At 43.2% G+C, this 26,883-nt stretch overlaps 3 protein-coding genes across 3 annotated transcripts in view; 1 reads left to right on the plus strand and 2 right to left on the minus strand.

The window, feature by feature from the left end:
• Positions 1-1,873: 1,873 nt before the first annotated feature.
• Positions 1,874-15,664, minus strand: prima1 (proline rich membrane anchor 1). Its single transcript, XM_017412438.3, has 4 exons — positions 14,711-15,664; positions 13,837-13,978; positions 11,632-11,764; positions 1,874-4,618 (listed from the first exon to the last, which is right to left on the minus strand). The coding sequence occupies exons 1-4, from the start codon at positions 14,801-14,803 to the stop codon at positions 4,519-4,521; spliced, it is 468 nt and encodes a 155-aa protein (XP_017267927.2). The 5' UTR covers positions 14,804-15,664; the 3' UTR covers positions 1,874-4,518.
• Positions 15,665-20,509: 4,845 nt separating this feature from the next.
• Positions 20,510-22,150, plus strand: LOC108234266 (protein FAM181A). The gene is made up of 2 exons (XM_017413322.3): positions 20,510-20,830; positions 20,950-22,150. The coding sequence occupies exon 2, from the start codon at positions 20,991-20,993 to the stop codon at positions 21,753-21,755; it is 765 nt and encodes a 254-aa protein (XP_017268811.1). The 5' UTR covers positions 20,510-20,830; positions 20,950-20,990; the 3' UTR covers positions 21,756-22,150.
• Positions 22,151-22,221: 71 nt separating this feature from the next.
• LOC108233756 (ankyrin repeat and SOCS box protein 2-like) overlaps positions 22,222-26,883 on the minus strand; it is an 8,198-nt gene continuing 3,536 nt past the window's right edge. The window contains exons 3-9 of the mRNA XM_025006067.2: positions 24,543-24,712; positions 24,269-24,424; positions 23,954-24,199; positions 23,705-23,876; positions 22,894-23,467; positions 22,657-22,810; positions 22,222-22,514 (exon numbers count right to left, since the gene is read on the minus strand). Coding sequence (XP_024861835.1) covers positions 22,384-22,514; positions 22,657-22,810; positions 22,894-23,467; positions 23,705-23,876; positions 23,954-24,199; positions 24,269-24,424; positions 24,543-24,712 — 1,603 coding nt within the window. The 3' untranslated portion in view covers positions 22,222-22,383. The remainder of the gene's footprint in view (positions 22,515-22,656; positions 22,811-22,893; positions 23,468-23,704; positions 23,877-23,953; positions 24,200-24,268; positions 24,425-24,542; positions 24,713-26,883) is intronic.

Raw genomic sequence — 26,883 nt, forward strand, 5'->3', positions numbered from 1 at the left:
TGCTGTGCCTCTGTGTGTGTGTGAGTGTGTGTTAAAGTGATGATGGATACAGGTGTGTACGTGTGCCCGCGTGTGCATAGGTGTGTGTGTGTTTAATCAAGTCCCTCTTGCTCTGGGGTTGCATCTGTCAGCCACTGCCACCGTTGTGATCGTTTGAACTCGCAGCCCTTTACGAGAGAGAGAGAGAGAGAGAGAGGGAGAGAGAGTGCCTCTCTCATTAGCGGCAGCTTATGTAATCAGTGTCCCACAGGTATCTAGCACTTTCCCCGCCCTTTGCCTGGCTGCCTGCTGCCTCCTGCAGGACCATATGGGAGCACTGACCTGATGAGCAGGCAGCTGGAGGTACTGAGTGAGGGTAATTAACACTGGCCGATGGCCTCTCAGGAGGAGAGAGCATGAGAGGGGTCCTCGGAGATTGTGAAGGTCAACTTTGAAAGGACTCTCATCGCACACACACTCATGCACTTGCTAAATTTATCACAAGGTATGTGGATGGGTGGCACACCTTGATTAAAGAACAGACATTTCAAAGAATCCATGCATCAGTGCCCTTTTTCCTCTCTGAAATATCCTCTGAGAGGCTTGAAAACTTGTTGCGAGAGTGACAAACTCTGGTACCCCCTGCCTCATGCTGTCACTTTGCTTTTACTACAGTCAGATCCACAGCGCCCCAGCTAGAGAATGCATAAATGTTTAAATTGCTCACAGTGTCCTCTGGCATTACTATCAACAAGCATCTAAAGCAGGGAAGGCAAAGTCCTCTATGGTCCCTCTTTCACATTAAGATTCATTGACATTACTCTTCAGTGCTCTTCTCCATCAGCCTGTGGAGGACAGGTCTGTGTGTTTGACGTTATTTACTGAAGTTACATAGAGCAAATGAAATGGGAAAATATCGGAATGAGTAAATATTATTTATAAATAATAACATCATAACATGTTTTCCATGTCTATGTCATTGCTTTATGAAACAGCTTGTAATTTTGTTCTAACATTTCACTGCTATTCTGGTAGAAATATTTTGTTATTGTTGCAGGAGATGCCGCAGGCTGTACCTGAAGTGCAACAGCTAGCTGCTGCTGCAGCAGCTATTTGTGCTTGCAAATAATCACAAATTTGGATGTAGGTTTTGTGCAAAGTAAAAATGACAGGAATAAATAGGTTAATAAAATTCTGCTCACATGAACCAGAGTTGTTTTGGTGGATATTACTGGATTCACTTTTAGCTTTTAGCTAGTTTTTTACTACTTTTAGCTTCAAGTTGGAAATCTGCTACTTTTTGCTTGGCTTTTAGTTAGCTTTTTGTTACTTTTAACCTTTAGCTAGCCTTTTGCTGCCTTTAGCTAACATTTTGCTAATTTTAGCTTATAGTACATATAGCTTTTATTTATCATTTTGGTACTTTTAGCTTTTAGCTATTGCGCTGCTTCTTTTAGCTTTAATAACTCAGTTTCTTTAGCAAATTTCAGCAGTTTTTAGAATTCACATTGCCTTTTTGCAGAAAATGCAACGCTTTAATGATCAGATTAAGAGCTTGCGCGACATCTGACCTGCAAGTTTTCTGTTTTGCATCGTTAAGCCTCGTGAGGTGAAATACGCCCGATAACCACGGTTCATTAAAACTGCTCAGTGTGAGACAGACTGAGAGCATGTCCTCCACCACGGGGGGGGAAACCCGAGCAACGCCTCCACCAAAAGCTCTGCCCACAACAGAGCATCGTGCACGCAAAGATGGACACAAGCTCAGTATTTATAAAACAGACTCACTTCTTTCGCCTTCACTAAATTTCGATCAGCTCCTCTTCTTTTCATGCAACTGTGATGTCTTTTGTCAACACAATGGACTGCGGATCCAATATTATGTACAGTTTTATTTACAACTGAAAACTCAGCAGTGAAATTGACTTATGCACATATTTCTATCTGTTTGGTATAATGCACAAACTGTGTGTGTACTATTGATTGCCATATATACATTAATGGCTTGCTCCATCAACATGACAACATTGACACACATCTAAATGGTTGCACATTAAGATTTACTATGTATATCTGTTACACTGTACATGAATTAACAGTCCAGAAGGCAGATATTTAAATATCAATATTTACATTCATGCATCCATCATTTCTCTCTTATAGGTAGGGTATACTGTTAGCTAATACCTGTGCATGTTTAAATGCAAGCGTGTGTTTTTATTTTTCATCCAAATTTCCACAGTTTAGTCAATATCTATACTTAACTGACAGGACGGCACTCTGAGTACACCCATCATCTGCATGCACACTCACATACAGACAGACGCACACGCACACATGCAGCCACGCACCGACACACGCAGATTTAATGTAGAAAAGAAAAGAAAAGAAAAAACGCAGAGCAGTTCTGTTTTTCCACCGAGGATGTGGAGGATGGCTGTGACAGCACTGAGTCACACACGTCCCCTCTGAGGCCATCCTCGGTGCAACCTGATCTCTCACTATTGGCTAAATCTCCTGTCTGTCACCAGTCACAAAGTCAGCCCTGGGCTCAGGTCCCCTGTTCCTATAGAGATGGGTTAAGCCCCTCTTGACAGATAGAAAAAAGAAACATTGTCAGATCTGGACAAAACATGGCTGAAGGCATCTAGCTGACCCCGAGAGTGGAAACACAAAGTTTAATAATCCAGATGAGTTGTGATATAGAAGGTGTGCTTGCATTGTCTTACCACTTTAAAAAAAACAGGGACTGTCATGTGATGCAGCGCAGAAATGATGTTTGGAATACACACATTCACCGAACTCGTCAAAGAGACCTGGACCTGGAAACTAAAACCTCAAGGAAAAAGACACGGGTAGCAATATATAATACAACCAAGTTCTTACTGGGTCTTTATTGGGTTTATACCTGGTATTTTCAGGTATATATTGGGTACTTGCTTTGTATGTATTGACCAGGTACTTACTTGGTACATACCATGAACTTACGGGCACTTACCTGGTACATGCTGGGTGCTTAACAGTACAAAACTGGAACATATCAAATATGTACCTTATCTGGTTTGTATTGGGTACGTACATTCTGGGTACTTACCAGATGTGTAATAGGTACATACCTGGTATTTATTAGGTGCTTACTAGGTTGGTACCAGGTACTTACTGGGTTCAAACAGGCTCTGTACCTGTTACTTACCAATATGTACTGGGTACATACAGGGTACTTACAGGTACAAAGCTGGTCCATACCTGGTATTTACATGGTATGCAATGGGTAAATACCTGGCACATATCAGGTACATACTTTTAATTACTGGGTACTTACTTGGTATGTACCTGGTATTTAAGTGGTATTTAGCAGGTACAAACCTGCTACTTACCAGGTACATAACAGGTATACTGGATACATACAGGGTACTTACATGGTATGTACATTATATTTAGTGGGCAGGTACTGGGTCTGTACCCGGTAAGTACCAGGTACCTGTTATATACCAGATAAGTACCTGGTGTACCCAGGTAAGTACAAGGTTTTTATCTGGTACATATTGGGTACTTACCCAGCTGAAGTATATATTGCTACCCGGAAAAACTAAGAGCAAAACACAGAGAAAGTGTGTTTCAACAAACTGACTGCAGCCTTAAAGCATTGAAACGTCACAATTGAATATCCTTGTTTACAAATTATTCACCCAGAAATCAAAGCTATAAAGAAATAAGACAAATTAATCAAGATGTTCAAGATTTGTAAAGATGTGTGTCACTTACAGGATATTTTTTTTAAGTATAAAAATAAATTTAAGATAACTAAATAGAGCAAATAAATACATGAATGACCTAAATATATTACAAGGAGCTTAAGTCTCTTTTTGGCATGGTAAAATAATCCGAATGTTGGTATCTCCATGTTTCTTCCTCCCTCTCTCTTTTGTTGGTAAAATATTGATTTCTTTAAATTGCATAGTCAGATGAATCCAGATCTCAGAGCCAGGACCAACAGTCGCATTATGCCTCTCACGGAGCATTCGCCTCAGATATGGGGGGGAAAAAAAGATGGACGGCGTGGGAATGGGATTGTAAAAAAATGTTGCATTCTCTATAAAAACTGCATGCATTTTATTAGTGGTGTGTGGCGACGGGCCGTCCTGTCTGGGTGCCTGCGGGACTGCAGGGCTGCGGCGCTGTTCCACTGCAGATGTCAACAGTGCGTGAAGTCTGGATCTGCTGCAGACTGGCAGACAGTCCCTCTCCAGCCTGTAGCCAACCAGCCTGTCAGCAACACTTGCTCTTACTAAAAGCATAATGTTCAGTCTGCTGTGCCGCTTTTCACACCACGGGGAGTTGCGGATCTTTCAGTCCTTTCTCTTTTGATTTCTCTTCTCTGAGTGGCATCTTCAGTCCCGGCAAAGCAATTAGGGAAGGTTTTTTTTTTTTGGTGAAAACCTCAGGTGAACCCATGTTGCATTCTAGTCAAAAGGGAGAGTCAGAATAAGGGGAGATGAAGCGGTGAGTCTTTTCCCGTGCGCACCAGGACGGATTGATCTAAACCACAGTGTTGTTTGTACTCATGGTCTTCTTGTGACGGATGCTCATGGCGTACTCCCCACGACTCGTCCCGTTCTCCTCTTTCCGCAATGGTTTCCTGTGAATAAACATTTTCACAAACGTGAGAGGGATTTCTCTAATAGAAAAAAAAAAAATGAAGATATAACTTCCACCCTTAGCAGCATGTCATTACACAGAGTTTCACATCTGTCCATCTTCGGGATGATTTGATTTCTCCTGCTGCTCTGGTCTGGATATGCTGGTCTAAGCTATCCTTTCTAATAAGCTCAATATTTAAAGGTCAATTTTGCCGGGAGACGAGAGTGAAAAATACATCTCAGCATGGGGGATAGGGAAATTACCTATTTAGACTGGTAGATGCAATCTTCTCCCTAAGTAATGAGACATGTGGTTGTCAAAACAATTTGAGGATAATATCAATACACAACCCTCGTATTTGACTCCGTCTGAATGCTGGATGGGCTTCAAGACTCTTTCCTTTCTGTGAGGAAGTTTTGCTGCAAAATACAGCTGCAATCCACGGTTCCCATTACTGCTACTGGTCTGTAAAGAGCAGGATCATTCAATGCAGCCCCTTTTCATGCGCTCTTTTATTGCCTTTGTGGTTATATTATATTTGTCCAGTGTACTGTAGCTTTTGCACCGACCCCCTCAGCCGCTGTCCCCTCCACTCGCTTACGTAATGCAGAGACAGTTCACGCAGCCATTGTCCCACTCAACACTGTAAATTGCCCTCAGCCGCACAGAGGACCCTTGAGCAACATCTTAACCCAGCGTCTCCTCCGCACTCCCTCTCCTCGTCTGAAAGCCCAGGCCGCCCGGCGCGACTTTGACAAATAGTCACTCTCGGCCCAGTCCAGCACAATTACTTTGACCTTTTCGGGCATCGAGAAAACTGAGCAGAAAAGTGAGTCCTTAGGGGGAAATGAGCTCACGCATGACGTAAGGCGAAGATTTGTAACTGCTGGGCCATGAAATTGTTACCTTTAGATTTGCAGCTGAAGACTGGCGTCTCCTGTTTTTTTAAATGAACAGGAGAATATTTTAATAAGGAAAGTCTGCAAGGTTTTCCGTTCTCTACAGCTTTTACCAACAGTTCAGTCCATGTTTTACACACTTTACTATGACACCACTTGGCTAAAGATTTCAGTAATAAGATCTTTTCTGCCTGTTTTGGAGCCAGTTCATCCCCCTTTATAAAGTAGTTATTAATTCTTTAGAAATGGTTAATCATGAGTTTGTAAACACTTTATAAAGGATTAACAAAAATTTAGAAAACAGTTACAAAACACTGTTCAGACACTAAAGCAGGCTGACCTTTTGGTAAAATCAAGAGCAGCGCTTTTATTAATTTCTTCATAATTTACTGGATATTTCAAATCTCCAATGTTTGTCAGGAGCAATACATAATACAGCCTGGTATGTACCTGTAAGCGTATCAGCTAATGTACCAGGTTAAGTACTCTGTATGTACCATGTCAGTACAGTGTAACAAGTCACTTTATAATGAAGCTTCCACAGGTACCTGGTATGTCCCAGGTAAGTACTAGTGTTGTACCAGGATGTACTGCTTGCAGTATTCATTTTAAAATTAAGTTGAGCAACCAGCAAAAAAGTACATTAATCTGAATTACAGCAAATTATTTTGCTAAATACTGTGACTTATAATATTTCATAAATGACTGTTAATAAAGTGTTTCCAAACGTAAAAATAATCTATGTTTTATTATGTCAACCTTAAAGCTAAAAGAGAGTAAGATTGAACAAAACACGACAACAAAATCAACAACAGAAAACTCAGCCGACCCTCCAAACCCACTTTGTAGAACATTAATTTTTAAAATGCAACTATATGTTTTAATTTTGATGTTTTTGTTTTTCCTGCTGCGTTTTACAACTAAACTCAAGTGCACCAGTACACCTGTTGTCTTATACTTATTATGCTATTATACTATTACTGAATCATCATCTGTTGAATATACTGTATATGAAAATATTTGATATTATCTACTAGTGCACCTGAATGAAAAAGGACAGATTATATTATTCATATCCAGGTTGTAATATTGTTCCAGCTCATTGAATGATTTTATTTTTTCTGGCTAATCAAATATGTTTGTTTAGGATATGAACAATAATCTCACACTGATTGTGAATATTTGTCCTAACATTTTAGAGGGCCTTATGATAAATAAATGATTCTCCCTTCCATGGATGATAAAGACCTAACTGTTGTAAAGGCTGGTAGAAGTTAGACAAATGGCTGCAAGAAGAAAAAAAAAAAAACGAGCTGAAAATAAAAAGTGAGACTATGACTAAGACTTGCGTCAGCTGGCAGGGGTCGTATCTCTGAACACACCAGGGACACATACTGGCCGAGAGGGACAGACAATGCCTGCTGCGTCCCAGTGGGACGCGGGGAAAGCCCTGGAAAAGAAAGTGGAAACACATCCTGCTGTGGGGGTGCTGATGCTGGACTGATGCAGCTGCAGCTTAGGGATTTGGGATACACCTAGTTTCCTTCTGAGGGACAGCGTTGTTACAGCCAGCTTGGGAATTCTTCTACTTACAGAGGACAATGTTAACTGGCTTGTAATGTTGCAACTTTTTAATATACATTGTTGAGCCATTAATGAGCCATTTAGTTATTGTATTTGGCTAGTTATAAAACGAAGCATGTTATATCAAGCCCCACCACCACTACCATCAAAAAGAGCAACAAAAAAAAACATGTTCTAAACAATCTCACAACAATTTAAACAACAAAAAAAGGGAAGCAATTCCTTCCTGATGGAGGAATCTCCCTGCAGCGTTTTCAGACCCAAGCAAGTTTTCAGCTTTCATAATTGTCTATTAATACATTTATTTAATCATCCTTCTAATTAGTCTCCAAATGCCCACTAGACCCTATCATTCTAAAACTTTGAACTACATGGTGGTGGCTGCATCATTATGTGGGGTTGTTTTTTCTGTGGCAGCAGCTGAGCAGACTCGAAGGAAAAGAAGAATGAAGAAACTCTAAAGTAAAGTAAGGTCAGAACATCTTTTAATGTGATCAGAGGGAAAGTTTGCATTTCACCAAGACTTTTGACACAAGCATGCTTTGAAGGAGTGAATATCGCCTGTCGCCCTGCTTATCAAAGCCTTAAAATGTGTGCTCCAAGTAGGTGTTGGGAATGATTTTTAGCTTAATATCTGCAAAAATAACTGAGTTGTAGTTGTTGTTGTATTTGATGAAAAAGAAGAGAACCTTCCAGGGGATATATAGGCTAAAGTTACCGTAACGCAGGATCGTTCTCAAGGAGGTAAACCAAATTGTACATAGTGATTTTCTTTCAGCTGATATTTATCTGACTTTATTGCTGACCTTTGTTTTCCTGTTTCCTCTCCTCTTATCAGTTAGATTGGGTTTGCTGACTCTGTATCCTTCCTAAATGCTTAAAAATAAACATTTAGGAAGGACAAAAAAGGATCCCCCACTTCTCTTCTGGCCCTTTAAAAAGAGTTTATAAGTGGAATATACTCGTGTTTGCTGCAGCTCATTTGCGCTAATTATGCTTTTAAAGCATTTTATTGGGTACAAAGAAAGGGTAGCAGACCTTAAAAAAAGATATTTATGTGCTGTTTTATGTGACATGTTGATGCACAGTCTGAGAGGAGTCTTTCAGCCTTGTGTTTATCCCCGGGACGTAATCTCCTCTCAGACTGACCGTGTCGTTTCGGGCCACCGCTCGGGGCAGAGCACCGGGGCCCTCAAGCCGACCTCTACCCGGGCCTTCAATAATAAATGGCACACTGTTGACACATGGCAGGTGGCAACACAACACTTCACAGGTTAGATGAATATTTCATATCAAAGCTGTGCAATCCCGGCGCAGTCCCCCCCCCCCTTTTGAAGTTTGGGGAGTGGATCGCGGTGAAATTAGGACATGTGTTGGGCTGTTCACAATTACTCCAACCATCTGGAAATTGGAGTGACATCCTATGGTTGAAAGAAAAGGAATTAAAACACAGACTGTAAAGATCTGTCACCAGATTTGATGGGGCTGGATTAGCATATTGAAAACAAAACAAACTAAATTATTAGTTCATGAGTAAATATATTTTCATTGTATCTTCGGTTGAGTATTTGTGATTTTCTGTGTCACTTTTGGACCAAACCAGCCATGATCTGCCTTTGGACGAACTTCCTAGAGCAGTAAGTGATTAAAAAAAGCCTTCATTAGTCACTTGGTTTGAGTTTTATTTGTTTTGGCTTCCTGGATGGCCGACTGCCTGGACTGCAGCATCATGTCGTTTTGCTTTGGATGGCACAGCAACACTAAAAACACAGCATGTGTCTGAATCCTCTTCTCTATGCTTGCACACACCAGCCTCCCTGCGGAGTGGACTTTGGAAAAATATTGTATGGAAGTGTATTTTGTTTTGTTTTTTTTCTTCTTAGCCTCTTTGCCTCTGACAGATGACTGGCAGCCCAAGATTGTAGAAAATAACTAAAGGCTAGGAGGGCTGGGACCTGCAGAGCCTGGCTCCTCTTCAGGCTGTGGAGCACAGACTTTGGCCCTCAGCCAGATGATTTTCATTGGGAAAGCCCAGATCACTGAGAGGCTGGAGGGGCTATATATAACCGTTGTGTTTTTCTCAGTGACAAACCCTTTCTCACATTGTTATTGACTAAGATGCTCAATTACTGCCTGTGCTCGCCTTGGTGGACACATTTTATCTGTTCTTTCTGCAGCGCTGTTTCCTATCTGTTCCTCTCAGGAGTGATCGATGATTAGAGCGTTCATGGCTAAGACTTAGAGGAGTCACATTTTTATCTTGCCAGCTCCCATTGTGGCTGCCGACTAATAAATATCCAAGGACCCAGCCTGGACCTGTGTGATATCTCTGCCTCGTTCAGGGCAGCCTGGCGTGGCATGAAGCCTGCAGTCTCGAGCTCAGTGAGCTTAAGGACACAACCTGCTTGCATGTATAAAAGATGTAGCCCGCGACTGAATGACTGCGCAAATTAATTCATAAATAATAACTTGGGTTTAGGGCTACAGCTCGTATTGCACCAACACTTTCTTACCACTGCTGTATTAAAAAAAAAAAGGTGCCCCTTGGCTACACGGGGGGCTGGAGGATTGCCATAATGAACTCCTGAGCCAACCACCCATTACTTCCGCTGCTTGACTTTGCCTATTTGTTGTTGAAAAAAAAAAAAAAAAATGGAGGAGTACATTTCTGCTGAGGGAAGTCATATCTGGTGAACAGACTTAATATAGTTCCATAAATATACCAAGGTATGAATCTAAATCTCTTCAAAGTTGCATAAATACAATAAAGAATAGCTCCTAATTTTTGCACACGAGGCTGTTGGTGCAAGTCGATGCTTACTCTATAATTTATAGGATAGTGTAAAACTGCCTACATGATGCATGTATATATGTAAAGATGTTGTGTGCTTGTGGATGAGTGCATCCAAGTATCACCTGGACACTTTGCACAATACAAATAAACACTGACTATTAGTATTTGCACATTTAGATAGATGCCAAAAAGCAGGTGTGACACAAAGGTTAGTTCTGTTTGTTCTACAGGCTATACCCTCCTAGGTTTTTTCTTGCAAATGGGCTGAATGTGGGGAAAACTGCAACAACTTTGTCTTGACATTGCTTGGTTTTTATGTTTCCAAAAGCTGCTAAAGAGGCTTAAGACCATTTGGGAAAATAATATCAGTGTATTGTTTGGCCACTGTGCACTTTTGTTTCATGATCCTGTTTTGTTGACATAGTCTGTTTCCTGATGTTTTTATTTTCTTTTTGTTAAACAATCTTGCTTTCTGCTCTCCTTGCACACCAGGTCCTGCTTTTTTTTACCGCCGGACCTGCACTCTGTCATGTCTTTACCTACAAACCTATAACTTGACGTTTTCAGTTGCCTTGTCTGCTGCCGTGAAAGGTTGGTGATCATGTCTGCGTCTGCCTGTTAGCAAAATGTCTCATGAACCAGTGGACTGATTTTAATGAAACTTGAACTTCAAGATGGATTCCGCACATTCATGCTGGACGCCACAGCTAACCTTAGCAAACACAAAAAGGGCTACAGCTCAGTCAGTCTTACAGATATTGAGCTAAAACTTGGCGTGTTAGTCGGAGAGTCATTTTTCATCATCTAACACATAATGCAGTAGCTTTGTTTAAAACTTTAGCACACAAAACAGCAGGTGAAATACATGCCTTCAAGGAGTTGACTTCTGTTGTTTATTCCCAACAGGTCATGTTTTGGGCGTTTCCGGATTCCTTGTCTGTGCAGCACTTTTTGTTTTGTTTAAAACCAATTTCACCACTTTAATTTACTTTTCCACCTGCGTCTGGAGCCTGCCCATCATCACAGTATTTAGCATGATGACGATGAGTAAAAATGATGCAACACAGCAGATGCACATATCTGAACTTTCATTATCCGACTGTGAGACGATCCAAAAGTTTGCCGCAAAACATCAACCGGGTTGCAAAAAAGGTGTGGGGACATAAGATGCAAATTAATTTTAACCTATAAAAGTTCCATACGGAGCATTATTTTCTGGTGTCAATATATTCCAGATTTGAAATCTGCTTTGAGAGTCTAAGAAAACAGTGTGAAGAGGGAAATGTCAGTAGAACCAATAAATGAGCTTGACATGGATCAACATGGGAGCCCTTTCAGGTTAGGCTTCAGTAAAGGAGGAAGGGTTGCTGGTGTGAGATGCTCGAAGCCAGGTGGACATTTTGGTGTTGAAGACTGACTTTGAAACTTGTATCTGGAAAATACTTCCATCAAGCAGCGGTGCATGAAAAAGTGTGCAGGATCGAGGAAGGACGTGCTCTTCATGCAAAAATGTTGCTCCATCACTGACAAATACACCACCGCTTGGCTTTGCTTGGCAAGAAATGCCCCAACAGCAATTCTCCTTCATCTCTTGACCCAAATCCTATATTTAAAACTATTGGGTTCTTTTAAAAATATAAAATTTTACGTAGAGGGAAAGATCGCTCATCACTGTCCCTTTTTTAAATTGTTTTTAAAGCAAAATATGTAAAAAGAGAAAGATCTGTGTCTAACCTTTTGATAGCCTTGTAGCAGATGATGATGGCTGAAAGGAGGAAGACAACAGATGCGCAGCCAACTGTCCCAAGGACTATAATATCCATCTCCATCCACCACGGCCTCAACAATGGCACCATGGGCTCTGCCACTGAGGAACAGCAGAAGAGAGGTACAAAAACAGAAGCATGTTAACACAATCTATCAAATGCAGAAAAAGATGAGAGGTATCCGCTTGAGTCACAACGCAGACTGGCTTCATTTTCACACATAGAAAACGGAGCATGTTCTCTTCTGCTCTCTGAGTCAGGAGGTGTCCTCGATTGTTCTGTAGGTCTTAGGTTCAGCATTCAAAGATATCCAGTCTGACACCATGAATCATTTAAGGACCCGTTAGCCTTCCTTACACCAGCACTCTTGTCCGCACCAATTACTGCTGCAACAACCCCCTGCTCTTTCCACATTAGATCTGTGGAGTAAGGCCACTCACCCGCACATTGTATAACATTATGTGCATCAGCAAGTCCGCGTCTGTAATGCAGAACTTGCAGTGTTTTCTGCTCTTCCAATGTCTTGGAATTCGTTACAAATGCAGATTTATTCCAATTTAATACAGCTTAGAAAAAAAATTAAAATCCTCCACTTTACATGACAAACTTGTAACTTTGCATGAACTGTTATTTTGTTAGAAACGAGGCTAAAGGTGTACACCATAGCAACAAATACTCCTAAGTGACTTCTAATTTTCCAGCCCAGCAGACTTTCATGGAGTAAAAAAGATGGCTCTCCCTGTTCCAGCACCTCACATCATAAGTCACTAAATACAAAAGCTCTGCTCAGCCAAACTTCCTTTTTAATCCTTCGTTTTGTTGGCGGCTGTAGAATTTAATTCAGCCGGTGTTAAGGATCTCCAGATAAGGCACGCTCATTTGAATTAACCTCGCTTACGGGTTCTTTTAAGCACACGGATGCTTACTTAACAGACACTTCTTCGTCTTTGAGACAGCCGTGGATTCAGTCATTGTCCCAGTTTTTCCTCGTCCGCCTTGCATTTTTAAACACTTCAGTTTGAAGCTGAAGTTCTGCTCAAATCAGGCTATAAGAGGAATATCAAGATAACTAAGCGTCTCTAAGGTAATGGAGAAATGAGTAAAAAAAAAAAGAAAAAAAAGGAAAGCTCTACAAATAAATTATTCATGGTGTCTCCACCCTCTGCAAACAGTTCTGTGTGAAGTTAAAATAGAATATAAATTGGCCAACTTATCATGTTTATCAGAACACGCTGCTGCTGTGAAGGCTGCAAACATGGAGAGGTAAATTTGTCACAAGTAGGCATTCAGGCCCTCACTTCTGATTGCAGTCAGATGGCCATGGCAGCACTCATGCAGCTACCTTGACAACAGTCACCAGAGGGTCTATAACTCCTGATTCTAACTCATTCGATGAGTCAAGGGGGGGAATCCATCCATATTGACCAGACTCTAAAAAAAAAATCATTGGAAGTGATAGATTAAAACCTTGCTCAATGATTAAGCACTCTTCCTGGCTTATAATGTGAAAGTCTAGGGGATGAGTGATTCTAAAATCTTCCCAGTAATAGCTCAGAACGGCTGCATCATCAGCAACGCCTGTCCAATATTTCAGCGCGCTGCTCATTTAGGTGCTTGTGACAACGTACAAATCATATCAACTTTCAGCGAGCAGGCCGGAGAAATATGTTTGTCAATCTGTCAGTGGATTTACCGTCTCAGAGCGAGACGGAGGGGCCAGGGATGAGGAGGGGCGGCCACAGCACGGATATGCTACACAGGCACTAAACTTTAAAACAAAGCTGGACCTGTTTCATCAGCTCATTGTCTCTACCATGATAGGCTAATTTAATTAACTCATCTGTGTTCTAATCAGGGGGAGGGAGGGGGGTCCCCACTGAAGCGCTGAGCAAGGCGGCCTCGCAGACATGGATTTCACAAGCAGCTGGGTGCTCCCCGAGGTCAGACCCAACATAAATTAGTCGTGTGTTCATCTGCCGGCCTCCTGCTGGCTCTGGTTCTGGCACAGATGCAGAAGCTGTGCCCGTGCAGGAGCACCCATAACACTGATCTCAGACGGGAAATTGTGCACAAGTTGAAAATGCTTCATGTGATAACAGGTTTTTGTTTTTTTAAGGATGGTTAGGAGGTACTGGAGATTTTGGCTGTCACACCTGCGCAGGAGAGGTCTTACCTGTGGTGCCCAGTAGCCGTGGGGGAGGCGGCGGAGGCGGCGGAGGAGGCAGAGGAGGGTATCTCCTACAGTGGCACGCCAACTGGCATTGTTCACTAACTTTCTCCGCCACAGTCCGCGAGCACGACCTCTGGAGCTCTCCCTTATGGCGAGGGGGGGGGGTAAACAGAGAGACCGCATTACTCAGAAGCAGCATCAGCACAACACTGTGCAGCACAAAAACCACTGAACACTCAGCAGCCTCTCAGCCACAGCAGCGGCCCTGGATATCCTCTCAGCATTCTTTTCACATCCCAGCTCCAGTGCTGCTGTCACTGCTGCTGCTGCTGCTGCTGCTGCTGTGTGTGTAGTACATGCAGAATAGTATCACGTCGACAGCTGCAGCTTTCTCCCTGTAAGAAACCACCCACCAGCAGAGTGGGCAGCAGGCTGCCCCGAGGAGTGTGTGCGTGGGTGGACTTGGAAACTCGAGCAGATCACATTACACATGAACCCTGGCAACACTGTGTGCGTGTGAACAGCAGCTCACCACTATTTGTGGGCAGCAGCAGGGGGCAAAGGTTAGAATACTCATCACTAACATATGCCTGCTGGAGGGATCCTGGTGGGAATGATGCTATCATTAAAAAAAAAACAACACACACACACACACACACACAATAGGCTACTTCATGTTCCCACAACAAGAGCTGAGTGTGTTGTGTGTGTGTGTGCACCTGTGCAAAGCTGCACCCCTCACTACGCATGCACGGCTTCATTAAAGAGTGGAGGAGAGAGTATTAACAGCAGCAACCTGAGTTGCTGAGTTCTACAGCTCCATGAACAAGTTGTGTAACCATGCTCCCATGCGTAAAAGGACGAGCAGCGTGCTTACCTGGCATGAGAGTAAAAACAGTGAGAGGAGGCAATGGCTGAGGAAAAAAGGCCAGAAACTTAAAGTGAATGGCATCAGATCTTGGACCAGCATTCCTCTTTGCGCTGTTCTCGAAGATACTAGTGAGCGTTTCCAACCAATGAATGCAGCATACACAGGCTGGGGGTGTTTGGGAAACAACCATCCACCCTTTCCTCCAGCTGCGCGGCGAGATCTGGCTCCAGAAATAGTTTATGCCCCAATCATTTTCCTCTTCAGATCCCGTTGTAGGTAGCATATAGGAGCCGGCGGAATGAGGAGCAAATCGCGACAATTCACATCTCCAAAGTAGTTTCTCTCTTCTTGTTGTTGTTACTGTTATTATTTCGGACTGGCACTCGGACGGCGACCTGAATCACGCCGCTACGCTCCGCGTAATGTGAGGGCGGTGGATGGCCCGTAGCTTACATCTCTCCTCGAGCCACTCAAGCCATCGAAGTTGGCAGGAACGAGAGTATAAATTTCAAAAAAAGAAGCGGAAACAAACAAGGGAAGAGAGAGAGAGAGAGGGAGAGAGAGAGAGAGAGAGAGCTCCTGGAGGATGTCGCGCGGCAGGATTCCTCGCAATACAGCATCACACGTCCCCTGAACTTATCGAGGCAGAGCTGGGCGAGTCCGGAGGGCAGAGCCGCGGGTCGAAGTGATGCATCTCCCTCTGTGTCCGAACGGGAAACACACAAAAATCCCCAAAATCAAAACAACACAGCGGGGCTGCTCTGTGCGGGAGAATCGCCGCCGCGCGCTCGATGCAGCGCGCACATCAGCGCATCCCGACAGCGTGTGCTCGGAACAAATCCACTCCTCACCCAAGTCCTCCACCTCCTCAGAAAACCCGCCAGGCAGGTCGCGCGGGCACGAATCAGCTGTCAGCGCGGGGGCTCCCTCTCTGTGTGCCCCCCCTGCGTACCTGCTTGCGTCTCCTTCTCGGGCGTGAAGTCGAGTTCCCGGGAGACGGGGAGGAAAAGATGTTTCCAAAAAGTCCCCCCCCCCAGTGGACAGCTGTCATTCAGAGTCTTTGACCCAGTGCCTATCGCCCGCCGCCTCACCTGCCAGAGTTTAAGACCGAGATCGTCTTGTGCTAAATTTGTAGCTCGGTGTCTGAAAAACTGAACGAGTTATAGCCATTTTTGTGTTTTCTAAGATGAGTTGCCATCAGCGGCCATCTTTAAATGCATTGTCTCCAGAAGTTAGTCGGTTGCAGAGGCACATTCAGTGGTTATTGTCTGAAAGTTTCTGTGAAATCCGTCCAGTGGTTCACGAGACATTTTGCTAACAGACGAAGAGGTTTCACTCCAACAGTTAATTGCTTTAATCATGTGTTGTGGAGGGTGCCCGGCTACTACCACGCCACATTTTGGCTCACTATCTGCAAAACTGACTGAGCTGTGGCCATATTTGTGTATCCTAAGGTCAGTTGCCTGTGGCGGCCATCTTGAATCGGATCGACTTTAAAAGTGAATCCGTTGTAGATGTTCACTCAGTGGGTACCTTCTGAAAGTTTTACTGAATTCCATTCAGTGGTTCATGACATATTTTGCTAACAGACAGAGTTGATTCCAATAGTTAATGCCGAGGTTTTGATCACAGATCTCGCGCGATCATTTTAGCGCTCAGAGCATATGCTGGGTATGACTCTCAGGTACTACCACACCAAATCTTAGCTCCATACCTAGAGAACTGAATGCGTTGTAACTATATTTGTGTTTTAAGGTCAGTTAGTTGAGGCGGCCATCTTGAATTGGGCTGACTCCAAAAGTTGATCACTTGCAGATGTAGATCGGAGGGTTTCTTCATGCAAGTTTCATTCAAATCTGCTCACTTATGGGATACATTTTGCTAACAGTACAGACAAACGTACACACAAACACAGGCAAAAAAAAGCAATCTTGATGTGACCTGACATTTACTGCAAATCCGCCACGGCAAAGACAACTTACCCGTTGTTTTATTAATATTTGCTGATCATGTGCAGTCGTAGGAGGTGGGGAGGTGATGCTGCAGGGGAGAGTGCAAAAAGTGAGACAACAATGGTTGTTTTTTTGTTTTTTTTTAAGAGCAGAGTTGCATAATGATGTTGGTGGTCTTCACTGGGCACTGTTATGAAATTACCCCACAGTCATACATGGAACCAGAGAGCCAGCGTGACCTGAGCGGCTGACTGACAGGAGGAATGAGAACCCTGTGGAGCTCACCCTGGTGTCTTACTTCCACTGGGAGGGCAGAACTTCTTCTCTGCGCAAAATGACTGAAACCACCCATTTCTAACAATAAAAGAGGACAAAAACTGCAAAAAAAATGGGCAAGTTTTAAGTTCTTGCAGCACTGTCTTTATGTCTTTTAAATAAAAAGGCTTTTGTGGTTTAAAAGTTAGTAATAATATCCTGTCTTGGAGTGCTTATTCCCTGAAAATAAATAAATAAATAAAAAAAGAAACTCCTGAGCTGACTGTTCAGACAGTTCTGGATTAGGATCAGTGGATTCAGCAGCGAGCCCTGAAGCCTTTTGTTGTGGCTGAGCGTTTCTTGCCTATCAAAAAGCTCAAACGAAGAGCTGTGGGTGACTTTAAGAGTGGAAAACCCAAACTGTATCAGCGAGGGTTTTTTTCTTTCTTTTTCCCTTTTTTTTTTTAAAGCGTACAAGGCTGGTGTATAGTCTGCCCACCTCATCCATCCTCTCCCACAGTCTGTCCCTGTATTGATTATCTGACAAGAGGAAAGCACTACATCCTCCTGTTCGCTTCCTGCTACCTCAACTCGTTTCAACAAGCAGCAGTCTGCCACAACATGCACCACAGCCTTATAAACTCTGATATGAAAACCTCTTCATATAATTATGGGGCTCTTTCAGAGTTATCTGCCAACATCCTCAATCTGCATCTCTGCAAACCGAGCCTGAAAATACCAGCTGTATTAAAAGGAAAAAAATGAGATTTTATACACTCGTTTCATTTGCAGAATATTAATGTTCTGCTAAAATCAGCTCAGCAGCCTTTATCTTTATTACTATCTGTGTTCCTCTCTTATTGTACCAGTATGTGTGGACATTATTGGATGCAGCACAGTGGAAGTACAGTGCCACCTAGTGGAGAAGCAAGAGCTTTCTTTTTTAGAAAAACTAAAAGATACTGTTTATTTTGGATGCCGTTATAATGATCAAATAATAAATATAAAAGGCCTCTGCGTCATGTGCTGACTGCTTCAGAAGACATGGCTGCAGGACAGATGCTTACTGAAGGCAGGAAAGATTCCTTTCAAAAGTAGGTTAACCTGTCAAGGTTTGTGCTGCCATCAGCTCGTGTGTCCAGTGAGGAAAACTACACTTCATTTGTCAGAATACCATAAAAAAAACTAATACGAAGACAAATAAATACAGCTACAACTACTGAGCTTTTGCATCACTGAAAAATGAGAAAAAGCAGAATTTAACACACTGTGGTGCAAACCTAAAATACAACCGTTTTTTCCAGACTTGGAGATAAAACATAAATAAGTTAATGAAATCATAAGGCCAAAAATGTTGACTACTTTGGGTTAAAATAGAAGAAATGCACATTACTACATCTCCTAGAAGGCTGTTGGTTGATTAGAGTTAGGATAGATGCATTTAAGTAAAAGTTCTTGTTCGTTAAAGGTTTAATTTGGAATGATTTGTGTGTTTATTATTTAAGAAATTATATCAATTGTTAGACCATTCAGCACTAGTAACCTGTCCCACATTTTTCAACACAAACACTTGTCCCATAATTTGTTGGTTGAGATGTGGTCACCGTCTAGCTGCAGATATTGCTCAGCATTTTAAATAATAGCTGGACATTTAAAAATGGACACTATATAAACCAGATCAAATTATCCTTGTTGGCTGGTAAAATACTGAAGTTTGTGAAAGACGCTCACTGAAATATTTGATTTCTGAAGTAAATGTTTCCTTTGAAAATCTGAAGTGATGTCTCAGTAAGATGGCAGGAGACAAGACAATTGAATAATTTATAATAATTTTCTTTCCACTCCATCAGAATATGTTCCCATGGGTTCTTTACTTAGTTTTGTCTTCCTTGTAGTTAAACTCCCATTTTTTTACCTTGTGGTTAATTTAGGCACAAAAAGAGTTAAATTAAAAAAGTGGTTAAATTTAGGTACTAAAATTCTGAGAAATACTCTGGTTCCACTTGTTGGATCTTTTCTCCTAAAAGTTGTGCCTGAAAGTCCAACGTGAAGAAGCTGGGACAAAGCAACAATCATTACCACCCCAAAAGAAAAACTTATGAAGGACATATCAATCAGCTGCATAATCACTTTTTGTTCATTTTTATCTACAAACTAAATTAAATATATACAAGATTACCAACAAAATCTGTCAAGTTGTTTGAATTGGCAGATAGTTTGGATTGTGCACAAAAACACAAATTTTTCCAGTAAATCCTGATGTGCTTTAAGTCCTTGTTGCTCATTTTCCCAACATTTTAACGTCATTAGTTTCTCATTTTTCTCCGAATGGACTGTTTGAACTGCTGTCAAAATAGTGTTGTTGTATTGTAGTCATTTAAAATCCCAGATGTCATGCAGGCACAGAGAAAGTGCAGTTTTGTTTGTGTCTAACGTGCTGTTAATACACCTCTGTTCATATTGAGCTGAAGTAAAAAGAAAAAGGACATAAATAAATACAGAAATGTCTGAAACAAATCAGCTCAAGCCACAAAATATCCAAACACCATCCACCAGCCACCATTTACGGATGCCACATACGCTTCCTCTTTCTTTTCCCTCATTCTTCTTCACTTCAAAAGCTCAGGAGTGGGGTGACAGGCCTGGGGAGGGGGAGTCCCTTTGTTAATTGGCCTTTTCAGCTGAACAGAGGTGAGGGAAGGAAGAAGATGGGGGGACACTGGGCTCCCATTGCCTCTATTGTATAACAAGAAGGATGGGCAGCCTTAAGCACATACAGGTCTTACACGGTCTCACACTCCTGACATATGTTGCAGATTTCAAAAAGACAAATTCTCTCCCCGGTGCAAGGCATGCACGAAGGGTCACTTAGCAGGGAAACAGCTCCCTCGCCTCTCATTGCCTTGCTGCCGGGCTGCAGCAGAACGATACTTTCCCAGTTCAATAAAGGGATGAAGCTCAATTAGCATTTCACAAGTCCCATTTTCCTCCCCTAATGCAACCTTCCCCGCGGAGCCCGTGCTTTCTCTGGGGATTGTCCTGTTTTGGGCCCTTGTTGCCGTTGGCAGGGTGACAGTATTCGAGTGTGCAAACTTGTGCTATTGTCCGCGGGCCAGAGGGAGCCATGGAGACCCCATAATATGACACAGGAAAATGTTTGCTGATGGCAATTCTATGGGCTTTGTCCGACTCTTTCTCCTTCATGACGACTCGATTTAAGTCTCTAAATGTTTGACTACAAATGCAGGAGTGCTATCCAGCTCCTTTCCCCTTTGTCCCGCGAGGTTTGAATGAGTAATTCAGCCTTTGTGTCGCTCGATTGAGGGGGCAAACAGAAAGACAAGATTCTTGAGCGCTCAAGCCCCTTTCCATGGTTATGCACTCTTTAGATCCCCCCCCCCCCCCAAAAAAAAAAAAAAAAAACAGAGCGATTCATGTGAGGATGGAGGGAAAGTGACAGAGAGACGAGTGAACAGTTTTAGTGGTAAAAAAAAAAAAAAAAACCCTGACCAAATCTTACAGCTGACATCACTCTTGGGGAGGGCATCAACTTTAACCACTCCGATAAGAAGATAAAATGAACACAAAGTGCATCTGAATTTATCTGACGCGCGTTTTTTTATGGAGATGTTTATGGGGACGGCGCGTTTTAGGAAATGTTGCTCCAGCGCGCAGTTATCGCATCCTCTTTGGCGGCTTTCTCCACATCGCCATGACAACAATTTGCACTGGGGAAGAATTTGATACCAGGGCGCTTGGAGACTGATTGGGGCGCATTGTGAGGGGCCTGGGGTCGCTGATTGGTTCAAGGAAAGGACCATAACTACTAGGAGTTTATATTCATTCAACTTGTTGAAGTGCTCCCGAAGTCTGGAGGGAAGTTTGTTGGACTGTTTCTATGAGGATTCATCAAGCAAAGGTGAGCTCAACTAAAGAATTATTGAGTAAGGTGTTGAACATATAAACTCTTTTTTGGTTTAATTGCAGAGTTAATTTTGTGCGTAATTACGCAAATTCTGAATTCTGGTTTCTTTCCAGATCTTTCCGGTGGATCAGATGTTTATTTTTAACATGACCTGATGAAGCAGGCTAAAGATTTGACAAACATGGCAAGTGCCGACAGTGAAGTGAAAACGCTGCTCAACTTTGTAAACCTGGCATCCAGCGACATCAAGGCGGCCCTGGACAAGTCCGCTCCGTGCAGGCGCTCCGTGGACCACCGGAAATACCTACAGAAGCAGCTGAAGCGCTTCTCTCAAAAGTACTCCAGGGTGCCGAGGTGCCATGCGCACAGAACCGCGGATTACAGGTGTCTTAAACCGACGGGAGCAGCTCATCAGAGCGCGGAGAAGGCCGGCTCCGACGCGCAGGACGTGGAGAACGCGGGAAGCGTGGAGCAGGTGCCCATGAGGAAGCGCCAACTGCCGGCCTCGTTTTGGGAGGAACCCAGGCTGAGCAAAACCAAGCGGGACAAATCATGCTTGAAGAGAAGCCCCGCGGGTACGTCTGATGGAGGAGAAAAGAGGAAAACGATTGCGGATGATGACGCAAAGGCCTCTCCCTCCAATCGGCGCAGCTCTGCGGATAAAGAGGTGCTGAAGCTGGACGTGACCTCTCACCACTCCGTGAGCGTGTGCGGCTGCTGCCCGCTTCAGTACCACGGACACCATGTCCTCCACAGCCACATTGTTGTCCCCCACCCGCCCCTGGGACTGTGGAGCAAGGCGGCAGGGACCGAGGAGCACCCTTATGGACAGAGACTTCACACACACGTCGTGGTCAAACCCATCCCCACCAAGCCCACTGCTCAGTCTCCAATCTTCAGTGTGTTCGGATTCATTTAATCAGCCATCCATCACACAGGAGTGTGTAAATAGACCTGCTTGTTCGTTTTAATAATAATATTTTGGAATTTCATAAAGAGACACTTCCTCGAGCACTTATTGGAATGCTGCATCTTTTTTTTAACCTAAATTGCACTGGCTCCAAAAATATTCACCAGCTTCACTGTTATGCCAGTTTCATGCCACCTATATAAACACTGACAGTAAGTTTAAAGGTTTCCTCTTCTGTACATAGAGTGACAGTTCTATTTTAGGTACAAAAAAGTCATTCAGATGAATCCAAACAGCTGTCACGGCTCCCTCTTTTAACTATGAAAACCATCTGTCTTTGTCACAGTGATGTTTGATGTTTTTGACGCAGTGACTTTCATTTTTTAATAAACAATTCAACATTTCTCACTTTTCTTCCACTCCCCCCCCCCACCATTTCTGAAGATTTCTCTGAAGAAAACAACATTCTGACAGATTAAAGAGCCTTGTTGTCACATCACATATATTATAAATAGGTATTTATACACAAAAGGAGTATTTACAGATTCAAAATATCAGACACGACTAAAAAAAGACACATAAAAAGATAAATTTAGTCACATCTTTGAAGCCCACATGTGTGAGGTTCATCTTACAGTCAGTCAGCCACACTTAGATATCGTATCAGTCTGTTGGGCAGAGGTAAGCTTGGAATAGATCTCAGTTTGTCTCTCGCCATCTGAGTCCGAATCGTTAATCTAGAAAGGTGCAGGAGCGATCGTGGCGACGCTGTAAGATAAAACAGAAGATAAGGAGTGCTGCAACGCGCAGAAATGCGGAACACATTTGTTTTGGGGAAGTGAACGACAGGATGAAAGAAGAATGTTTCCCTTTGAGCATGTGAGTGCAATGATGTTTATCGAACACTTACATGACTTCCTCTTGATCGCGTGCCATTCTCCTGTGCTGTCCAGGAGTTCAGAGAGCCTGCTGCACAGCTGAACGTGGCAGACGTGCTCCAGCAGCAGGTCTATGACTGGTCCTGCCCACTTACACATAGCAGGTGTTGAGATCCACTCACAGAACTGAAAATTGTGCACACGTTACTTGAAAAACACATTCAACCTAAACCTTTCAAAATGATCCCAATTTAGCTCCTCTTACTCACCTGAGTAGCCCTTTCTGATGACTCATTGCAGCTTAAAGGAAGCATACAGTCATGTGCATTACTGCCAACTGCTGAAGGAGGGTGAGAGGTACCACCGTATGTGCAGGTAAAACAGGAGAGAGCATCACAGCCGTGGTTCAAAACACACTTGAGAAGAGGTAGGTTGTTCATGCAGAGGGGAATAACTGCTGGGAATGTGGTAGCATGAGATGGGATTCTGGCATTGACGTCGGCCCCTCGCTCCAGCAGTAGGGACACGGTGCTGACACAGCCCAGACGAGCCGCCATCAGCAGAGGACTGATTGGATCCAGACTCGGACTAGCGCCGGCTTTCAGTAGCACCTCTGTTGTTCTGGTGCTGCCGTTGGCAACGGCAAAATAGAGAGCCGTGGCGCGGCGGTCAGCGTAGAGGCTGGAGTGGCCGGGCGCCAGAGTGGCGTTCACATCTGCACCTGTTTTCAGCAGCACAGCTGCCGCGGCGTGTCTGTCGTGCTCCGCTGCCAGGTGGAGGGGGGTGATCCAACTGTGGCGGAGCACGGCTCGACTTGTTGCCGAGACGAGCAGAGACACAATCCTGAGAACAAAGCAACAAGATTCAGAAAAATCACAAATAAAGAGAAGATAAGGAGTGTTGTAACAGGCATACATGAGGAACACATTTGTTTTGAGGAAGTGAAAGAGAGGATGAAAGAAGAATGTTTCCTTTTGAGCATGTGAGTAAAATGATTTTTATCTGGCACATGTCTTAAATGTAACATCTTGAGACAAACAGGAACACAAAAGGGACTTAAAACCAAGTGTCTGAACCTACTCATGGTGTCCGTACTGGGCTGCAACATGCAGAGGCAACAGCCCCGATTTAGTAGGTTTGTTGGCATCTGCGGTTTTGGTTAGCAGCAAGGCTACAGCTTCCTTGTGGCCGTTTTTACTCGCTTCATGGAGCGCCGTAACACCATCACAAGTCTGTATGTTCACATCTGCACCTGAAAGAACAAGGTTCTTTAATGTCAAACAGAAATCGGTGGCATCAAAGTGAGAATATATTCTGCGTAAGAACTACCTTTCTCGATAAGGTAAGACAGTGGCCCCATCAGTCCTCGCTGAGCTGCCACGGTGAGAGGTGTGATGCTGTAGGTGTTTGGCGGATTGATCGTGGCCCCGGCTCTTATTAAAATGTCACAGATCTCTGTGTCGTTCCTGGACACAGCCTCGTGGAGGGCCGTCCAGCCCTGACCGCACCGCTGGTTCACAGAGGCACCGTGTGACAGGAGGAGGCTCACCATGTCCACGTTCTCCAGCTCACATGCTGCAGAGAGAGGAGACATCGTTCCAGCACTTGTATATTAGACCAACCCTACTGATTTTACAGCCGTACCTTTAAACAAAGGGGTTTCTTTGTTGTTGCTGCAGATGTCAGGGTCAGCGCCTGACTCCAGGAGGCACCGCACACAAGGCAAGTGTTCACATGACACAGAGAGCAGCAGTGCTGTTTGTTCCTGCAGCGTCCGCTTGTCTACTGAACCTGGATGGACTGGAGCAGAAATTACATAAACTAACTGGGTTGCTGTATTTAAAAGTTAAGCACAAAACCCCTTAGTAATCCACGTTGCCTTCTCTAAGTCCATCTTTTATGTTCTGAATGCTGTTACCTCTCAACAGGGCCTTCAAGCACTCAGTCTGCCCAAAGTATGCAGCATGATGCAAAGGTAACCATCCATCTTTGTTTTCCTTCAGCAGGCTGTGAGAAGAAGATGCTGCCAGATCATTGACAGCCTCCAAATCTCCTTTCCTGATGGCAAAGACTACAGAGTCAACATCCCTGTGGAAGAAGGAGGAGAAACACTTAAAATGATCCATTTCTATACACATATATCAGGTGTGAAAACAGGTTAGAGAGAGTCAAAATTTAGATTTGACATCTTTGGCTACAATCCAATTCTCTAAATGCTGACTATTATGCTACTTTTTAGCTAGAATGTTCCTACTTTTAAATAGGCTTTAGCTACTTTTAGTATGTTGCTACTTTTAGCGAGTGTTTTACTACATTTATCTTTTAGCTAGCATTTTGCTTCTTTTAATTAGCATTTTGCTCTTTTTACCTTTTAGCTAGTTTAGCTACTTTTATCTTTTAACTACAGTTTTGTTACTTTTAATTAGTGTTTTGCTCCCTTTACATTTCAGATAGCATTTTGCTCTTTTTTAGCTTTTAGCTAGCATTTTGCTACTTTTACCTGTTAGCTACAATTTGCTACTTTTATTAGCTATTTTGTCTTTTATATTTATATTTACAGTTACTCTTACCTTTAGCTAGCAGTTTACTACTTTAACCTCAGATTTTGCTATTTTTAGCTTTTGGCTGGTGTTCTCCTACAGATAGCGCCTTTCTCCTCTTAGCTTTGAGCTGGTGTTCTGCTGGTTTTAGCTTCATGTTCTTCAGTAAACCCCTTCAGTCATTCAGAGCTCACACTGCAGGTCTCCAGTCATGTTTTACTTCAGTCTGTCTGATAATTAGAACCGATGTAGTGAAGGTCTTTTAGCCTTCTGTGTTCACACACACACACATACACACCCTCACACACACGTGCACGCGCACTGACAGACACTGAACACATGCAGACTCCACGCCAGGCTGCTCCCGACAACAAAAGACTCACTCCGGCTCCTCCGTCCCTCCTCCACCTCCTCCTCTTCCTCCTCCTCCTCCTCCTCTCCTGAAGTCTCCCTGCAGCCGCGGATGAAAATCCCTACATTTCCGTCCAGCGTTACGGAACTGAGACAGATAGTCCGAGTAGCTGAATTTGGTCATTGTGTTTTCTCCTCTGAGTGTCCTCCTCTCAATGGGGGAGCCGAGCCCTACCGAGTCGAGCCGAGTGGAACCGAGCCGGGCTCAGCTGTGCTCTCAGATTATTTTGGGACTGAACTGTCAGGCGGCGCAGAGACGGCGTCACCCAGAAATGTCCAACTCAGACATCCAGAGATAAGACAGACAGAGACCAGATAATCAGGTCTTTCAACTGGGTGGCAAAGCCCTTTGAAAAATTAGCTTTAAAGACTGGGTTTAAAATATATTAACTAATACTGTATATATTAACTAATAAAACTAACAACACATGTTTCTCTCATAAGTGAACTGATCATAGCCCTCCAGGTTTTCTGGAAACACCATGTTATGTAATGCCACCAAGAATTTCATGTCTGAGCTCCGCCTCACTAACGCTCAGATGCTGTCCATGACCTAATCGGTGTAACTTGTCAAACATCTGAAGTTGCAAAGAAACCCAAAAATATCTCAGCGAGCCCTTCCAGTTTAATGTGTGGCAGTTAGACCTCAGGAGGGAGTGGCTCTGAGGAAAGATAAGACCGGAGGCTTCCACATGCTGTTATTTGTGTTTGGTGGAGCCATAATAATAAAAATATTTAAAAAGGTATATCAGAGACACTGTGATGCAGGAGTGTGGAGGGTTGCCAGAAGACATACATGTCCAAATACACGAGTAAAAAGTTAATAATAAATAAGCATGTGTTTAAATTCCTGTAATGTTTTGTGCCCACAGACCAAAAACACGCATGTTAAGTTAGTTGGTAACTCTAAAATTGTAAAATTGTCTCTATATGTGAGTGAGACAGTGAATGATTGTTTGTCTCTATGTGTCCCTGTGATGGACCTGTGACCTGTCCAAGGTGTCCACCGCCTCTCATACAGTGACTGCTGGAAATATAGGCACCAGGTCCCCATGACCCGGAAAGAAGAAGCAGGTAAAGAAAATGGATGGATGTATATATTAGGTCATGGTTGTCCAAAATATGCTGGTGTAGATTCTCAGTCATCCAGGCAATGGTAAATTCAAAAAAAAAGTTAAAAAACAAAAACAACTGGACTTCTATTCTGTAGCTGAAGACGTTTCGCTTCTCATCCGAGGAGCTTTCTCAATTCAGAAATAGAGAGTGTGGAGTTGAGCTTTTAAAGCTGAGATGTGATGTAAGCTGGAT

The sequence above is a fragment of the Kryptolebias marmoratus genome, linkage group LG10, assembly GCF_001649575.2.
Source record: "Kryptolebias marmoratus isolate JLee-2015 linkage group LG10, ASM164957v2, whole genome shotgun sequence".
In the NCBI taxonomy this organism is placed as follows: domain Eukaryota; kingdom Metazoa; phylum Chordata; class Actinopteri; order Cyprinodontiformes; family Rivulidae; genus Kryptolebias; species Kryptolebias marmoratus.